Source organism: Panthera leo, chromosome E1 (assembly GCF_018350215.1).
Source record: "Panthera leo isolate Ple1 chromosome E1, P.leo_Ple1_pat1.1, whole genome shotgun sequence".
NCBI classification, from domain to species: Eukaryota; Metazoa; Chordata; class Mammalia; order Carnivora; family Felidae; genus Panthera; species Panthera leo.
The window spans coordinates 6549460-6565421 of NC_056692.1; the positions used below are offsets into that span (position 1 = coordinate 6549460).

General features: G+C 44.3%; 1 protein-coding gene across 1 annotated transcript in view; it reads left to right on the forward strand.

Moving 5' to 3' along the window:
* The first annotated feature begins 569 nt into the window (after nucleotides 1-569).
* Nucleotides 570-15962, forward strand: part of MYOCD (myocardin) — a 108932-nt gene continuing 93539 nt past the window's right edge. The window contains exon 1 of the mRNA XM_042915582.1: nucleotides 570-1052. Coding sequence (XP_042771516.1) covers nucleotides 998-1052 — 55 coding nt within the window. The 5' untranslated portion in view covers nucleotides 570-997. The remainder of the gene's footprint in view (nucleotides 1053-15962) is intronic.

Sequence of the window (15962 nt, forward strand, 5' to 3'; positions counted from 1 at the left end):
GGGGAAATTAAAGGCTTTCCACTTTCTCCGTGGACGCTCGTCTTTGCGGCGCAGACAGAACGTGGGAGCGCGATGCGCCCGAGCCTGCTGGGCTCCAGGCGCGCGGGCGCCTCCTTCCCGCCGGGGACTCGCACCCACCCCGCGCGCCCCTGCGCCCCTGCCTCAGCGCGCCACCCCCTTGCCCCTGCGCGCCGCCCACCCGCCGCCGGCCCGGACCCCGTGCGCCCCTGCGCCCTTGCCCCTGCGCGCCGCCCACCCACCGTCTGTTTCGGTTCCTGCGCCCCTGCCTCTGCGCACCACCCCGCTTACCCCTGCGCTCCGCCCACCCGCCGCCTGCCTGGGCCCCTTCGCCCCTGCCCCTGTCCGCCGCCCGTCTGGTCCCCACGCGCCCCTGCCCCTGCGCGCCGTCCACCCGCCGCCTGTCTTGACCCCGCGCGCCCCTGCGTCCCTCCCCCTGTGCGCCGTCCACCCGCCGCCTGCCGGGACCCCGCGTGCCCCTACCCCAGCGCGCCGCCCCCCTTCCATGCGCCGCCCACCCGCCGCCGGCCCGGACCCCGCGCGCCCGCGGCTCCGCCGGCGGCCGCCGGCCCCGCTCGCCGCGCCTGATTGGCTGAGCCGCTGTCAGTAGTAAAAAAGTATCAGATGGCAAACTTGGGCCCTTCATAAAGGCGTGGTGGCGATACTCCGCGATCGCTGTCAGCCTATGACATCAGCGGGGCACGCCTGGGATGCCGCCGCTCCCGGCCGGACTCGGTGGAGGAGGAGGGTCCCGCCGGCTCAGAGGCAGTTAGCCCCGCGCGGCGAGGGGGGAGCCGCCAGCCTTCCGGGGACACCGCTCTCGGCCGCTGGCTGCCACTGTCCTCCTGCCCAGGGGCGCTCCCGGAGAGGTGGATGAATTCTGGGTTGTTAGCTGCGCTCCGCTGGGCTCCGGGAGCCCGTTCCTGGTGGAAAACAGGGGGCGTCTGGCAGAGGGACCAGCGGCTCGTGGACACTCAACATGACGCTCCTGGGGTCTGAGCATTCCTTGCTGATTAGGAGCAAATTCAGATCAGGTAGGGCTAAGGCGTTTAGCGTTCCTTATTGCCTTTCCTCTCCGGCAGCTCCCACGTCTAGACTGCTTTCCATCCAGTGTTTCCAAGCCCGCCGTGGCTACTCTCACTCTGTCCCACCCACCCCAGGCACATTTTTGAAAGTGGAGACTTTTATTTGACTTTGGAGTTTGGGGGTGGGGAGGGGGAAGTTTAAGGTCTTCCGTTTTAAATGCTTTGAGTTGTTGGGTGTGATTTTTGTTTGTGAAAAGGCCAATTCTGTGTTTATCTGTTCTGTATCCGTGAGCAGAACCTTTGGAGGGGTCCATCTGAAAGGAACAACTTTGGAAATGAACAAATGAGGGCTCCCAAGCGTGAGCGCCGCATAATATCAGTTGTAATTGCTGAGGAGATGAACCTGATTCTGCGTATTAATAGACACCGGGTCACTGAAAATGTAGCTAATCCAAACAAATGTATTTCCCAAAAAAAGTCACTTGGGGGAAGTAAAAATAGCAAATTTGGAGCACACCAAGTATTTGAGATGACATCACTGTAGGGGGAAAAAAAAAAGGTCCAGTGCCACAAATACTTTTTTTTCCCCAAACCATCCGATATTTATAAATGGAGAATTCCGCCCCCCCCCCCTCCAAATTTCCGTGTTAGCGGCGCACAGAGAAACTTTTCAAAGGACGCCGAGTGACGGTGAGTGGAAGGGACAGCCGGGAAGTCTTAGCCGCTGGCCTTGAAGGGTTGGTTTGGGTTCCCATGGAAGGTATCGACGTGTGGGTGTCCGCGCAGCACGATGTGGAATCTCGATTTTATACAAGTGGTAATAAACCACCCCACGCAGGGCAGAGTTCCCGCTTAGAAGGTGGATTCCTTAATGAGCCCTCCTAAGCCAACACTCCGGGTAACAGGTGTTAGCATGTTGCTGTAGTTGGCTAAGTTTTCCGCAGCTTTTCCAAATGGGGCCACTCGGTGCTTCACCTGGGATTCATGTTTCCAAGATGAGAAGCAGGGGGTGGGGGAAAGTGAAGGGTCATCTGTGACTCCCTTAGACGCTCCCGGCCCTTAGAGGCCTGGGGGCCCCACAGGAGGTTTTTGTAAATGGCTGTGTAACTGCCGAAGGGACAGGACCACTGGAGAGCTTGTGTGGCCACAAGCCTCAGTACCCTGATGCTCCGGGCTCTGGCAGGCGCCGGGTCCCTCGGTGGATTAAGGCCCTCGTCTCCTTTCCGTGGCGAGGTGCGCTGGTTGGTCTGCTAATCCGCTGGACCTGGCCACTGCTCGGTGATTCGGTCAAAACCGCAAGGCAACACCGCCACCTTTCTGAAAAAGAGAGTATGCAGTTCTGTTTTTGCAAGAAGCTGTTAAGCTCATGATTTCAGATGCCTGCGCCCTTCCCAATTTCGCGTTGCGGTGGGGGGGTGGGCAGGGGAGGGGCTGGTCTGTCTCTAAAAGGAGTTGAAGTGCGTGATGGTAGAATTGCAAAAGGGACTTCGGGAACTCGTCAAGGAACCCTTCCTATGGGTGAAAGTGCAGACGAGAGGGAAGACCATGTTAGCCAGGCTCCTAATTCCTGTTTCAGTGGCTCAGTGGAGTCCTGGCGTTTCCCAGGTAGATCCTGGAGCTTCTGAGGACTCCAGTCCCCACCTCCCTTTCTCTTTTTCCTTCCTTTCTTTTTCTTTTGTTTCCTTTTCTTTTGTTTTAAAGCTTTGGCTTTTGTGTCACCAGAAGGGTAGCTTGAGGAGAACATGACACCAATGCACATATGGGGCATAGCAAACCTGGGGTCTGGAAATGGACAAAGCGGGTTTGGTCCTCGAAGGTGCAAGGGGTTGATAAGCCCCTGAAAGACAGAGAAGAAAAACGAGCAGCACGTGAAACTAAGTGAATGAGGTGTTGCAGACCTCGATTATTCTTCCTGGATATAGTGACGGTCGTAGCTCCCCCACTCAGATGTCCAGTAGGCAGGGTGAGCTTCCCAAGAGAACTGGGTTTATTTTGTAGCCGGCGATGGACAAGGTGGCCTCTTCTCTGTTTTGATTTCTCTCCTGTGCGTTTTCTCAGTGTGCTTTTTTTTTTTTTTTTCTTGTTTCATGAGCTCCTCAGGTTTGCTTGGAGGGTAGACGGTGGTGATACGTATTGAATGAAACTATTTCAAAGAAGAAATGCAGCTAGATTGTTCTCTGATCACAGCAAGACGCCCTGGGTCGTGGGGCTGGTTTATAAGTAAACATCACTGTTTTTGACTCTGAAACTGACGTGTGTGCAGCCAACCTCGTTGGAGTGACCTCGTTATTAAGTACAAAATCACCCTTACTGGAGCAGGAAACGAGGACGTTTTTACATGTATTAACATATTTAATGATATAAACTCATCGTATTTGAGAGGACAAGGGGTCTCGTGGTTGAGTGTGTGAACCACACACTCACTGACTCCCCCAGAGATTGGTCTGGAGCCAAACTAGCTGGGTTTTTAGCAGGCCGTTTCTACGTTCCAACGGTATAGCCTTGACCTTAGGTAAATTGCATAATTCTCTCTGCCTCAGTTTGCTTCATCTGAACGATAACGATGATGACAGGGTTGGAGTCAGGATTCAATGTGATGATAGAAGCAGATCATTTTTTAAATGCCTGGTATTTGGTTAAGCCCTCAACAAATACTGTCCTGTTATTACAGAGCGCCATCCTGGGTCCGTGACTTGCCTTGAGTCTCCGTAACTTAATCCGTAAATGTCCAAGTTGGACGAGGTGATCGCACAGACCCTCTCCTCACATTTTAGGGTTCTATGTAAAACACACAAAGACTGGGAACAAGCAGAATTGTGATTGGGCTGTGTAACTGTTGGACATAAATGGTAGACCGTTTCTATAACTCCAGTAGGTAGTAGTACTTTTAGACCAGTCACATTTTTACCCTCTAAAACATTCTCCGTGTTGTTTGGTCAACATCTGTAATCAGTATCCCTGTCAATGGTTTTCTTTCACACCGGAGTTTTTGTGTCAACAAAAGCCGAGGACTCCTGCGTATGTGTGTATGCTCACATGCACACATACACACACCATGCACAAAGGATCAAAAGGAGAGAGGTCTGCGTGCCTGGGTGGCTCAGTCGGTTAAGTGGCCGACTTCTCGGCTCAGGTCGTGATCTCGCAGTTCGTGAGTTCAAGCCCCGCGACGGGCTCTGTGCTGACAGCTCAGAGCCTGGAGCCTGCTTCGGATTCTGTGTCTCCCTCTCGCTCTCTCTGCCCCTCCCTTGCTCACGCTCTTTCTCTCTCTCTCTCTAAAATGAATAAATGTTAAGAAACTAAAAAAAGAGTGGTCCATTTATGGATCCCCCTTCAAAAAGAACTACATTTCTTTTGCTTTTTTTTTCCTCCTCTTCCAACTGAAAACAGTCCATGCCAAGGCAGACTCCAGTATCCACCATGATCTTGCCTCCTTCCCCTACAAATTTAGGGCAGATTTAATAAGAATACAGGATGCCCAGTTAAATTTGAATTTCAGATAAACAATGCTTAGCTTTTTAGCAGATTACAAAACAAGGGGCATACTGTTACCTGAAATGCAGATCGAGCCAGGCATTCTGTATTTCATCTGGCAACCCTGCCTTCAACCTGAGCGGCGTCCAGGCACAGGCATCTCAGATCTGCAGTCCAAGTCTTGTCATCCTTGGCTGCTGTCCTTCTGGAAAACGCAGTGCACCCCTCACCAGGACACCACGGTCATCCTTTAGATCACCTTAAAGGACAACGGATTCACACTTTTGGCTAGATCCTTCCCATCCCTAGAATCTCTCTCCTATGAATCGAGGAAGTTGAATGAAGATGTTGGCCCTGAAGGTGTTTACCATATTGGACACCACTGAAGAAATTGTCACCATGAGCTCAAGAGATGCTCATCAGGCTCTGGTCCCACCTTCATCATTAATTAGTTTTGTAGCCTAGAAGAAATAATTTAACCTAGGAAAGTGCCTAATTGCATATTATGGTATATATAATTTATATATGTGTATAAATTTGTATATATACATATATAAATATATATACATATATGTATGTATATGTATACATACATATATGTATATATATAATTGACCTTTTTAAACTTCATTTTCGTCATCCACAAAATAGAGGATTTTTGACTGGTTGCATCTGCATTAGCTTTCAGCCCTAAGATTTGAGATATATATATATTTTTTTTTCCCAAGCCCTGAGTGTTTTTGTAACATTGGAAGCCCATAAGCTTCATAAAAGTATTACCATGACGTTTTTGAGCGGATGTGTTCTCAGGGAACCAGACACACGAGAGATGTTCAACACCTGTTTCTTGAGCTGATAAATAAATAATTCACACCTGTCGTCTTCATGATGAACACGGTCTTCTAAGACCATCATTTCGATCGCTTTGTGTGCTCTGTCTTCCTTTTCAGTATCTCACTGAAGACCATGTTTTTGTGTGCTTACACGAGCACAAATATCTTAACTATTCCTTAATTACATCTTGCTAATTTTTAAAATTTTTAAAAAAATTATTGTGTTTATTATATTTTGAGAGAGACAGAGCGTGAGCAGGGGAGGGGCAGAGAGAGGGGGAGACACAGAATCCGAAGCAGGCTCCGGGCTCCGAGCTGTCAGCACAGAGCCCGATGGGAGGGGGGGGCCTCAAACTTGTGAACTTCGAGATCATAACCTGAGCCGAATTTGGACGCTTAACCGACTGAGCTACCCAGGCGCCCCCACCCCCCCACACCCATCGTGCCATTGAAATGACCAATGGATCATTTTTAAAATTTGGGAAAACTTGCTCTGTCAAGATCTTTCAGGAATTTCTACCAGATATAATGAGACGAGGAGGAAGATAAGGGCTAATTCTCATGCTCACGCCAGTGTCCATGCAATCTGTTTCTATCTGAACTTACTGTGTCTTTGCTGACAGCCACTGATTCCTTTCTCAGCAGCAGTGTTTGCCTCCTGTGGCTGTTGAAGCAAATTCCCACAACATTAGTGCCTTAAAACAATGCAGATTTGTTATCTTATAATTATGGAAGTGAGAAGTCAGAGAAGGGTCTCACTGGGCTAACATCCAAGTGTTATTAATAGGGCTCTCTCTAAAGGAGGATCTGTTTCCTGGGCCTTTCTAGATTCTAGAAGCACCTGCACCCCGCAGGTCATGGCCCCTTCTAGAAGCCATCTTTAGAAGCAATAGGCTAGCACCTTCAACCCTCTCTCTGACTTCCTTCTGCCTCTGCCTCCCACATGCCATTCCATTGGGCGCATTCAGGATAATCTCCCTATTTTATGGTCATCTGATTAGCAACCTAAATTGCATCTACAGCCTTAATATCCCCAGTGTCCTGTGTCTTATTAGCACGGCTGGTATGACAGCAGTGTTGTAGACTGGAGGCTTACACAACAGAAATTCATTTTTTCACGGCTCTGGAGGCTGGAGGTCTGAGGGTTCCATCATGGTCCGTGTCTGGTGAGAGGTCTCCTCTTGGCTTGCCTCCTCATTATGGCCTCACAGGGAAAAGAAAAAGGAAAGAGAACAGAAATGGGGGTGGGTGGATGAACTCTCTGGTTCTTTTGTCACAAGGGCACTAAGCCCATCATGGAGGGCCCTACCCTCATGACCTCATCTAAACCTAAGTATTTCCCAAAGGAAATACTGACAGTATTTCCCTAAGTATTTCCCAAAGGAAATACCATCACATTGGGGGTTAGGGCTTCAATATATGAATTTGGAGAGGGGTATGGGACACACTATGGCCCATAGGACCATGTAAAGCAACATATTCACAGGTCCCTGGGACTAAGACGTGGACATCTTTGCAGGGGACACATTATTTTGCCTATGACCTCACTTCCTCAACTTTGCAGTCCCTCTGTCCTGCAGATTTTCTTCTACAGAACTTTCCCCTTAATATGGATTATGTAGCCACAATCCCAGTGTTTTCCCCAGGGTGGTCCACAGAAGACTAGTTCCACAGGACGTTAAACATTTGTGTAGCAGGACATTTTTAGCAAGAGGGAAGCAGAATATCCCGAAAATTAGATTGGATCTTTAACTGCAGGATTTCTTGAAGACTTTACTAGTTCTAATGTATATTATGAACTCATTTTTTTTAAGTTTATTCATGAATTTTGAGAGAGAGAGAGAGGAAGGGGGAGAACCCAAGGAGATCCCACATGGTCTGTGCAAAACCCAACATGGGGCTCGATCTCCTGAACTGTGAGATCATGACCCGAGTCGAAATCAAGGGTCGGATGCTTCACCGACTGAGCCACGTAGGCGGGCCTGTATATTATGAACTTTTAAAAGGCAGTGACTCTCAAATGTATTTCACCTTTATCCACACAGTATCCCATGGGGCAGTTTTTGCTGGATAAACACATTGTGGAAAATTCCGCTCTGCACAGAGAAGCTCACGGTTTTCAACAGTGATTTATTTAATGGAGTGAATCTCTGTATGTAGGTTACTGGCAGGCCCTTCCCACCCACCCAGGTGTGCAGTCCGATGGTTTTCCTTCTGGCTGCTTGCTCACATCCTTACCAGTCCTCACATGTCTTGGTTTTTTTACTGGTATCAGTCATCAGTATCCCTGACCCCAGGGATATCCTCAGTAGGATTATAACCCTGTCCTCCAGGAGCTCACAGGCAGCCTGGAAAATGCTGTGTGTGAGTTCTGTATTTGTTCATTCATTCATTCGACACCTGTTTCTTCTCTGTTTCCCTTGCAATGGAAGGAAGCAAGTTACAGGAAGCTAGGAGCTGGGTATACAGTTGGGAGAGCAGGAAAGAAACATTCCCTGTCTTCACATGGAATATTAGAGCAGCAACAAGTCTACATGAGAACACAGTGAGCTGACCCTTTAAAAATGGGTGCATTTTAAGGATGCCTTGGTTACGGCTCAGGTCAGAATCTCACGGTCCGTGGGTTCGAGCCCCACATCGGGCTCTGCACTGATAGCTGAGAAGCCTGACTGGGATTCTCCGTCTCCCCCTCTCTCTGTCCTCCCCCCACTCACTCACTCTCTCTCTCTCTCTCAAAAAAACATTAAAAAAAATAAGGGTGAATTTTAATTCCTGAATGGAAGTTGTTATTTGTCCGCGGAGGCCAGCATTTTTGTTTGTTTTCACTGCTTTATTTGGTGGGGTGAACCGCATAGAGGGCCCCATGAAATATTTGTTACAAAGACATTTTATTCTTCCCCCCAAAGACTATTCGAAAGCAATACAAGTAAGCTATCCATGTTTTGATATATTTGTAGGCATATGTGCGTGTGTTTTAAAACTAGAACAACAAGGCGGGGGTGCCTGGGTGGCTCAGTCGGTTGAGAGGCGGACCCTTGATTTCAGCTCAGGTCGTGGTCTCACCGTTTGTGGGTTTGAGCCCCGCATCAGGCTCTGTGTTGGCAGTGAGGAACCTGCTTGGAGTCTCTCTCTGTCCCTCTCTCCCCGCCCGTCCCTGCCTCTATCTCTCTCTCTCAAAATAAATAAACTTTAGAAAGGCTGGAACAGCAAGGGGATAAGAGCCTGTAAAATACAAAATTCAGAAAAAGTAGTTATCTCTGGAGTGGGCCAGGTGAGGAGATACGGTGTAGCCTAAAGTAAGGAAAAAGTTGCTGGTGGTGTTCTTAGGTGTGGGGGGGGGGGGAGGTTTATTATTAAGCAAATTAATTAAACTTGTTCATTCAGGGATGAATGATGACTGTGACAATGTAACATGAATCAAGGGTTGTAACTATTCCAATTTAGTGCACCTGGGGTCCTTTAAAAAAATTAAGTTTTTCAAGACCAGAAAGAATAACCCTCATCTTTCACCTGCTGTAGCATGTGACAGGCACAGCCAGTAAGATTGTGTCAAGTTGGACTGACCCAGATCACATGGATTCTAATCTAGTCGAATTAAATTGGAGTGTACGAGAAGACGTCGAAGTGCTTAACCCCAGGGTTGAAAAGCATTTGATGGACATAAATAGGATCTTAAAAAAAAAAAAAAAACAAAAAAAAAAAAAACAATAACTATTAGCCAAATAATAGTTTTATAGCCTTACTATTTTAGGACTTAGACTTTCAACTTTATAAGCAGGTAGCGATTGTTTTTAATGAGTGATTTGCACTAAACTCTATTCTGATATAGTCCAGAATAACTAGTAAGTCGAACTTTGCTTAACCAGTTTTAGATCTTATTCCTAGATAAAATATGAGGGCCTCTAAATGCTGTTAAAATGTATCATTTATTCCCGGATATTTAAAATAAATAAGGCTGATTCCTGACATATTTGTGTGTGTGTCTGTGTGTGTGTATATATACATATATATATGTATGTGCATATAACAAGTATATATAAATATATGTAAATGTGTAAATATATTTATTAATGTATAAATATTCATATATTTATAGTTATATATTAATATATTAATATTATATTATAAATATATAACTATAAAACATAATTATATTGATATAAATGTTAATATATTTATATATTTATATTTTATATATGTATATATGTTATATATTATATATTATATATATATTATATATATATAATATATATGTATATCTATAATATATATATATAATATATATGTATATCTACTATATATATATATATATATATATATATATATATATGTATATATATGGCTTGTTTGCTTGTGGTTATTTTTGCCTGGCACAGCAAAGTGCCCTCTAGAGCCATTGAAAGAAGAATTATTTTTCTCCTGTTGGTGGAAGGAAGATGAAGCCTTCCATTTCCCTATAGGGCTATGGGAGCACATGCTTCTCTTATTTTAATCACGTCAATTGACATTTGCTGTATTCAGCCACCTTAGATTAGCCCAAGAAGCAGCAGAATTTTGGTGGTACAAGGACTGACTTTAGCTACTGTAACATTGTAAAGTGTATCTAATGGCTTCCCTCACGTCTAGGAGCTTAGCCACAGCTCGGTCGTACAAGGACTGACTTTAGCTACTGTAACATTCTAAAGTGTATTTAATGGCTTCCCTCACGTCTAGGAGCTTAGCCACAGCTCGGTCTGTATAGCAATAAAGAGTGGATCTACAAGCAGTCAGATAGGTAGTCTGTGTTGTCAGGCACCCAGTTCCATCTGCCATCTGAGTGACTTTTCTGCCCTCAACCTGCATCTCTCTTCTCCACCTCTTAAGTGGTGCAGAGGCATCAGTTCTTAGGAAATGTAGACAGGTAGCCCCAGGGAGCATGTTCCTTTCACAGATAAGGTGAAGGGATTGGAAAGTGCCCTATAGCTTTCTGTCCTTCCTGTTTCCCCAAACACTCTTCCTTCCAGAAGTCATTCAACTTGGTCCTCCTCAAGACTGGTTCGGCTGGTTTCTCTGAGAGGCGTAGAGTTCCACGGGAGAGCTTTGTTGGTACTCAAGCTCCAGACGGGGCAATAAAGCTCCGAAACAGGTCACATCTAGAAGATGCTATTCAACGTTACTTGAACAATGATCTCCTCAGGACTTTAAAAGTTTTTATCGTTTTGTGTTTCCTTCCTGTCCTTGCTGCCATGGGTGAATATTTTTAGAAAGTTACGGTCGAAGTGTATACATAAGTTTATATTCAGCCGTTTTATCAGTCAGCATGATGCCATAAGTCGTTTTCCAAGCTGCTACGTAGCATCACATTCTTGGTTTGGAGACTGTTTTGAAGTCCATCAAGTGAGTATAGAGTAATTTGCTAAGCCTTTTCCACTTGTGTTGGAAAATGAAGCCAGTTATAGTTTTTATGTTATAAATAACACTACTATGAAAATCTTAATGTACATAGCCTTTTTATTCCCCAGGATTATTTTATAGGATACTCATTGTTTAGAGTAACTATCCAAGTGTAGGAATAATGGTTATGAATCTTTATGATCCACTGCGGTAGCTGATATTTCTGGAGCACTTACTATGTACGAAGCTTAACCCTAGTCTGATTTCCATTTGGAAATGAATGCTTGCCCCTGTAACAGAACTAGCTCAGAGTTGTCTTGGGTACTTAGTGGCGACTGGTGTTCTATAAGCTTTTCACACCTTCTCAGTCAAGAATAAAAAGGAAAAGGAGCCATAGTTACCAGATACCTTTGGGAACTTCTGTGTGACTGGCTCTTTGGGGACCACCTGTTACCAAATATGACTGATATCTCATCAAAGGACAAGCAAAGAGGACTAGTAGTTAATGAGAACCTGTTATCTGGGGCACTTGTATGATCTCATTTAATCTTTACAGAATGCTATGGGACACGTATGATTATCCATCTCATTTTATAGATGAAGAAGCCAAGTCTCAAAGATATTAAGCAACTTGGTCAGAGTAATGTAACCAGTAAGTGGTGGAGGCCACATCTGATCCCCCTTGGTTCCACTGTGCCAAGATGACCATTGCTATTAGAACCTAGAACTCCCTCCTCCCACCCCCCATTCCCCCACCCCTCCCCCGCTCCAACATACACACCTACTTGGCCAAGTAGATTTAATATGCTTCTTTCTGGACTACAACTCCAGGCATATACCCAGTTACCATTATGGTCCTTGATTTCCTAAACAGTGATTTATCAAGAGACTTGTTTCTAGTATGAGTTAATCCATACATTATACATGCCATCCTCCCAGAATTTTAGGACTTTTTTTTTTAAGTTTATTTATTTTTGAGAGAGATACAGTGAGAGTAGGGGAGGGGCAGAGAGAGAGAGAGAGAGAGAGAGAGAGGGTGGAGAGAATCCCAAGCAGGCTCCACACTGTCAGTGCAGAGCCCAATGTGGGGCTTGATCTCACAAAACCATGAGATCATGACCTGAACCGAAACCAAGAGTTGGACGCTTAACCAGCTGAGCCACCCAGGTGCCCCAAGAATTTTAGGACTTTTAATGAAAGCTGACTATTTCAATCTCCATTTGAGAACAAAAATGCAAGGAATTTTTGAAAACCAACAACAAGAATAGAGTTGCCCTAAGACCCGAAACAGTTTTAACAACAAAAGAAATCTCTAGTACCAGAGAGTAGTATGGTGTTCAGCAGGTGCTGGAGGGTGGGAGAAATAAAGAGAGGTTGGTAAAAGGATACAGACTTTGGTTATAAGGCGAATAAGGTCTGTGGATCTAATGTATATAACATGGTGACTGTAGTTGGTAACACTGTATGGATAATTGGTTTGCCAAGAGCCTGGAACTTAAGTCTCCTCACCAAAGAAACAAACAAACTAAGGTAAATATGTGAGGTCAGAGCCATGTTAATTAACTCAGTGGTGGGTATCCTTCAAAAGCCTGTATGCATATCAGACCATCATGTTGTGCACTCTTACCTTAGAATTATGTCAATTATACCTCAATAAAGCTGGAAAAAAAAATACCTATGTAGTAATTAGAATTAGAAGTAAAACACATTATCAGTGGATCAGAATTGTGTCTGTTGTACACACACACATAGACATTTATGTGTCTATGAATTTAAACTCTATTAATCTGTGATAATGGCTGCTCTCAAATCAGCAATACAATAAAGGTTTGTTGGGAAAATTGTCCTTTCGGAAGTAAATGATTTCAGCTATTTTGTAATGAATCTTTTAAACAATTCCATATGGATCAAAGAGCTAAGGAAATCTATAAAATGTTAGAAGAAAACAATAATTTTATAATCTTGGAATAAGATACACCCTCCCCAGCATGTTGCCGAAGCCTGAGAAGAAATAAAAATTGACGTATTTGGCCACTTAAAAAGTTTCCGAAGCTACATGGGGGAAAAAACCAGCAAAAGAAATTTAAAAATCGAAACAGTAGATTGAAAGAAAACACTTGAAATGTGTGTTCAGACAAACTTATTAAAGGGACTTCTATAAACAATAGGATTAATAGCCCACAACCTTAAAGAGAAAGATAATTCAAAGGTGAAAAACAGTCAAAAAGCACATGGAATATACTGAAACCACATTCAAGAATATTCAGATTGAAAGACAGCATTTTTTAAAAACATCAGATTTGTAAAAATTTAAAATATTGATAGCATCAAGTATTTAGCAAGTATGGAGAAATAGACATCCGAAGGCTAAGCACATCTGAAAGCCTTATGGGATACAATTTGACATTTTCTGGGGCGCCTGGGTGGCTCAGTCGGTTGAGCGTCTGACTTCGACTCAGGTTGTGATCTCGCGGTCTCTGAGTTCGAGCCCCGCGTCGGGCTCTGTGCTGACAGCTCGGAGCCTGGAGCCTGCTTCGCATTCTGTGTCTCCCTCTCTCTCTGCCCCTCTCCTGCTCATTTTCTCTCTCTCTCTCTCTCTCTCTCTCAAGTAAAATTTTAAAAAAATTAAAGGAAAACAACAATTTGACATTTTCTGTTACGTTTTAAATGAGCTTACCATCAACCAAGATTAAGGCATGTAATCTAAAGAGATGCTTGCATGTACAGGGATTCTCATCACATCACATTATAGTTTATAATGCCAAAAAGGATGGAAACAGTGTAAACATCCATCAGTTAGTGGCATGGTTAATTTAATTATGGTACACTCATACAATGAAATACAATAAAATACAATGCAAAGAAAAAAAATAAATGATAAAATTCTGTATGAACTGACATGAAAAGATCTCTAAGACCTACAATTAGTTTTTAAAAACAGATTATGAAACAATCAGGCAATATATTTGCATTTTTATTTTATTTTTTTAATGTTTATTTTTGAAAGAGAGAGCATGAGCAGGGAGGGGCAGAGAGAGGGGGAGACAGAAAATCCAAGCAGGCCCTATGCTGTCAACCCAGAGCCCAACGCAGGGCTTGAACCCCCGAACTGTGAGGTCGTGACCTGAACCAAAGTTGGGCACTTAACCGACTGAGCCACCCAGGCGCCTCTGCATTTTTATTTTTAAAAATATTTAGATGTAAACACACAGAAGAGAATCTCCAGGAATAGAAGTCACACTGTTCACAGTGATACCCAGGGGTAGGAGGAGAGTAAGACCTTATCTTTTGGGTATACACACACATACCATTTGAATCCTTTAAAATAAGAATGTATTGGTATCTATAAATTTTTTAAATAAGCCAAAGTATAAAGAGAATTGGCCACATTATCATAGTAGTGGAAGAGAACACATTTCTGTAAGCCTAACTGAATAGACAAAAATTCAAATCAGGATTTGTAGGGTTTGAGTACCAAAGTTAAATTGGCTATATATTTTAAGCCTCTGACATGATCTAGAATATTAGAAGACAATTTTAAATTTAGTGCCCGACCCCAACACTTGAAATGTCAAGAAGTCTAAGACACCAGACTCACCTTGACCCATAGGCACTTTAAAAAATATATATTTAAAAGTGGAAATATTTTAAGCTCCATAAGTTAGGAATCCAAACACAGCAAAACAGACTGAAAGGCGTTTAAGGCGTATGCATAGAGAACAAAAGCGTAGAAAAATCCATCACCAAGGTAATTATTTCTGGGTGGTGAGGCTATGAGTAATGTTTAATTTTTATTTTTATATTCCCATATTCTTTATTTTGATTATTCAGTGTGTCTTGTGCCATCTATAATACTCGGGAATGACTCTGGTAATAATCCGCTAAGTGAGTGTTTTTTGTTTAAGTCATGGCATAGTGGAGGTCAGAGAGACCTTCTCTGAGGCACAACTAGATACAGAGGTGGCTGAGAACCTGATGGGGGCGGGGGGAGGGGGGTGTTCAAGTTCATAATAAATTCCCACCAATAGGGGCGCCTGGGTGGCTCAGTCGGTTAAGCCTCTGACTCTTGATTTCGGCTCAGGTCATGATCTCACAGTCCATGAGATTGAGCCCCACATTGGGCTCTGTGCTGTCAGTACAGAGCCTGCTTGGGAGTCTCTCTCTCCCTCTCTCTCTGCCCCTCCTGTGTGCCCTCTCTCTCTCTCTCAACATAAATAAACTTAAAAAAAGTAATGAAGATAAGTATTATTATAGAACTTACGCGGTATTCTATAAAGTGCTCTGTATACCTATTATCACGTATTCCCTCCCCTTCCAGAAAATTCTTAGGGAAGGCTTTCTTGTTTGTTTCACTCTCCAGAGAGGGGTGATTGTTGTCCAGTTTGGGTCTTTAGGTGTTTCTGAAGAGAGCCCCAGCCTTGTCTGGGACCCTGCAAGGTTACCACTGGTTCTCAGGATTAGCGAAGGCTCTTGACTGTTTTTCAGACACTACTGAGAACCGAAATCCTTTACTCTTAAAATTGAAAATATTGTTCTGTCTAAAAATAAAAGCAAGGCGAAGAGCTCTCTGTAGAGGGAAGAACACTGGGGGATTGAGTAGCTAAGAGAACAGTCTGCTTTATTATACTGGATATATATAGTGCATGTTATATATACATATAATATTTTATGGTTCGTTAAACTCTCTCCACCAAAAATAAATCCCATTAGTCCGTATGCTTTTATTTTCATACCAATTCTGTGAGATCACAAAGGTGCTCGTACAGATGAGACATTAAGACATTAGTCTAGGGGCGCCTCAGGTGGTTAAGCGTCCAGCTCTTGGTTTCGGCTCAGGTCATGATCTCGCTGTATGTGGGTTCGAGCCCCACATCAGCTCTGCTGTGACAGTGCAGAGCCTACTTGGGATTTTCTCTCTTTCCCTCTCTCTCGCTGCCCCTTCCCTTCCTGTGCTGTCTCTGTCTCTCTCTAAATAAATAAACTTAAAAGGGAAAGAAGAAATTTGGTCTAAGGTCCCCAGTAGATTTAAAACCAGAACGTTAGCTTCTGGGTCCCCAGAACCAAGTTCGCCACATGACCCCACTGAGAAATGTGCCGGCAGGGGAAGCAGAAACAGTACTAAGATCGGCAGGTGCCTGGCGTTGAACCCAGTGGCTCTCTCAACAGAGCGATCCCCCTGCTTGAAGCTCTCTTCAACGCCACCTGCACTGGCTTCAGATCCGAAGAGCTTTCGGTTAGG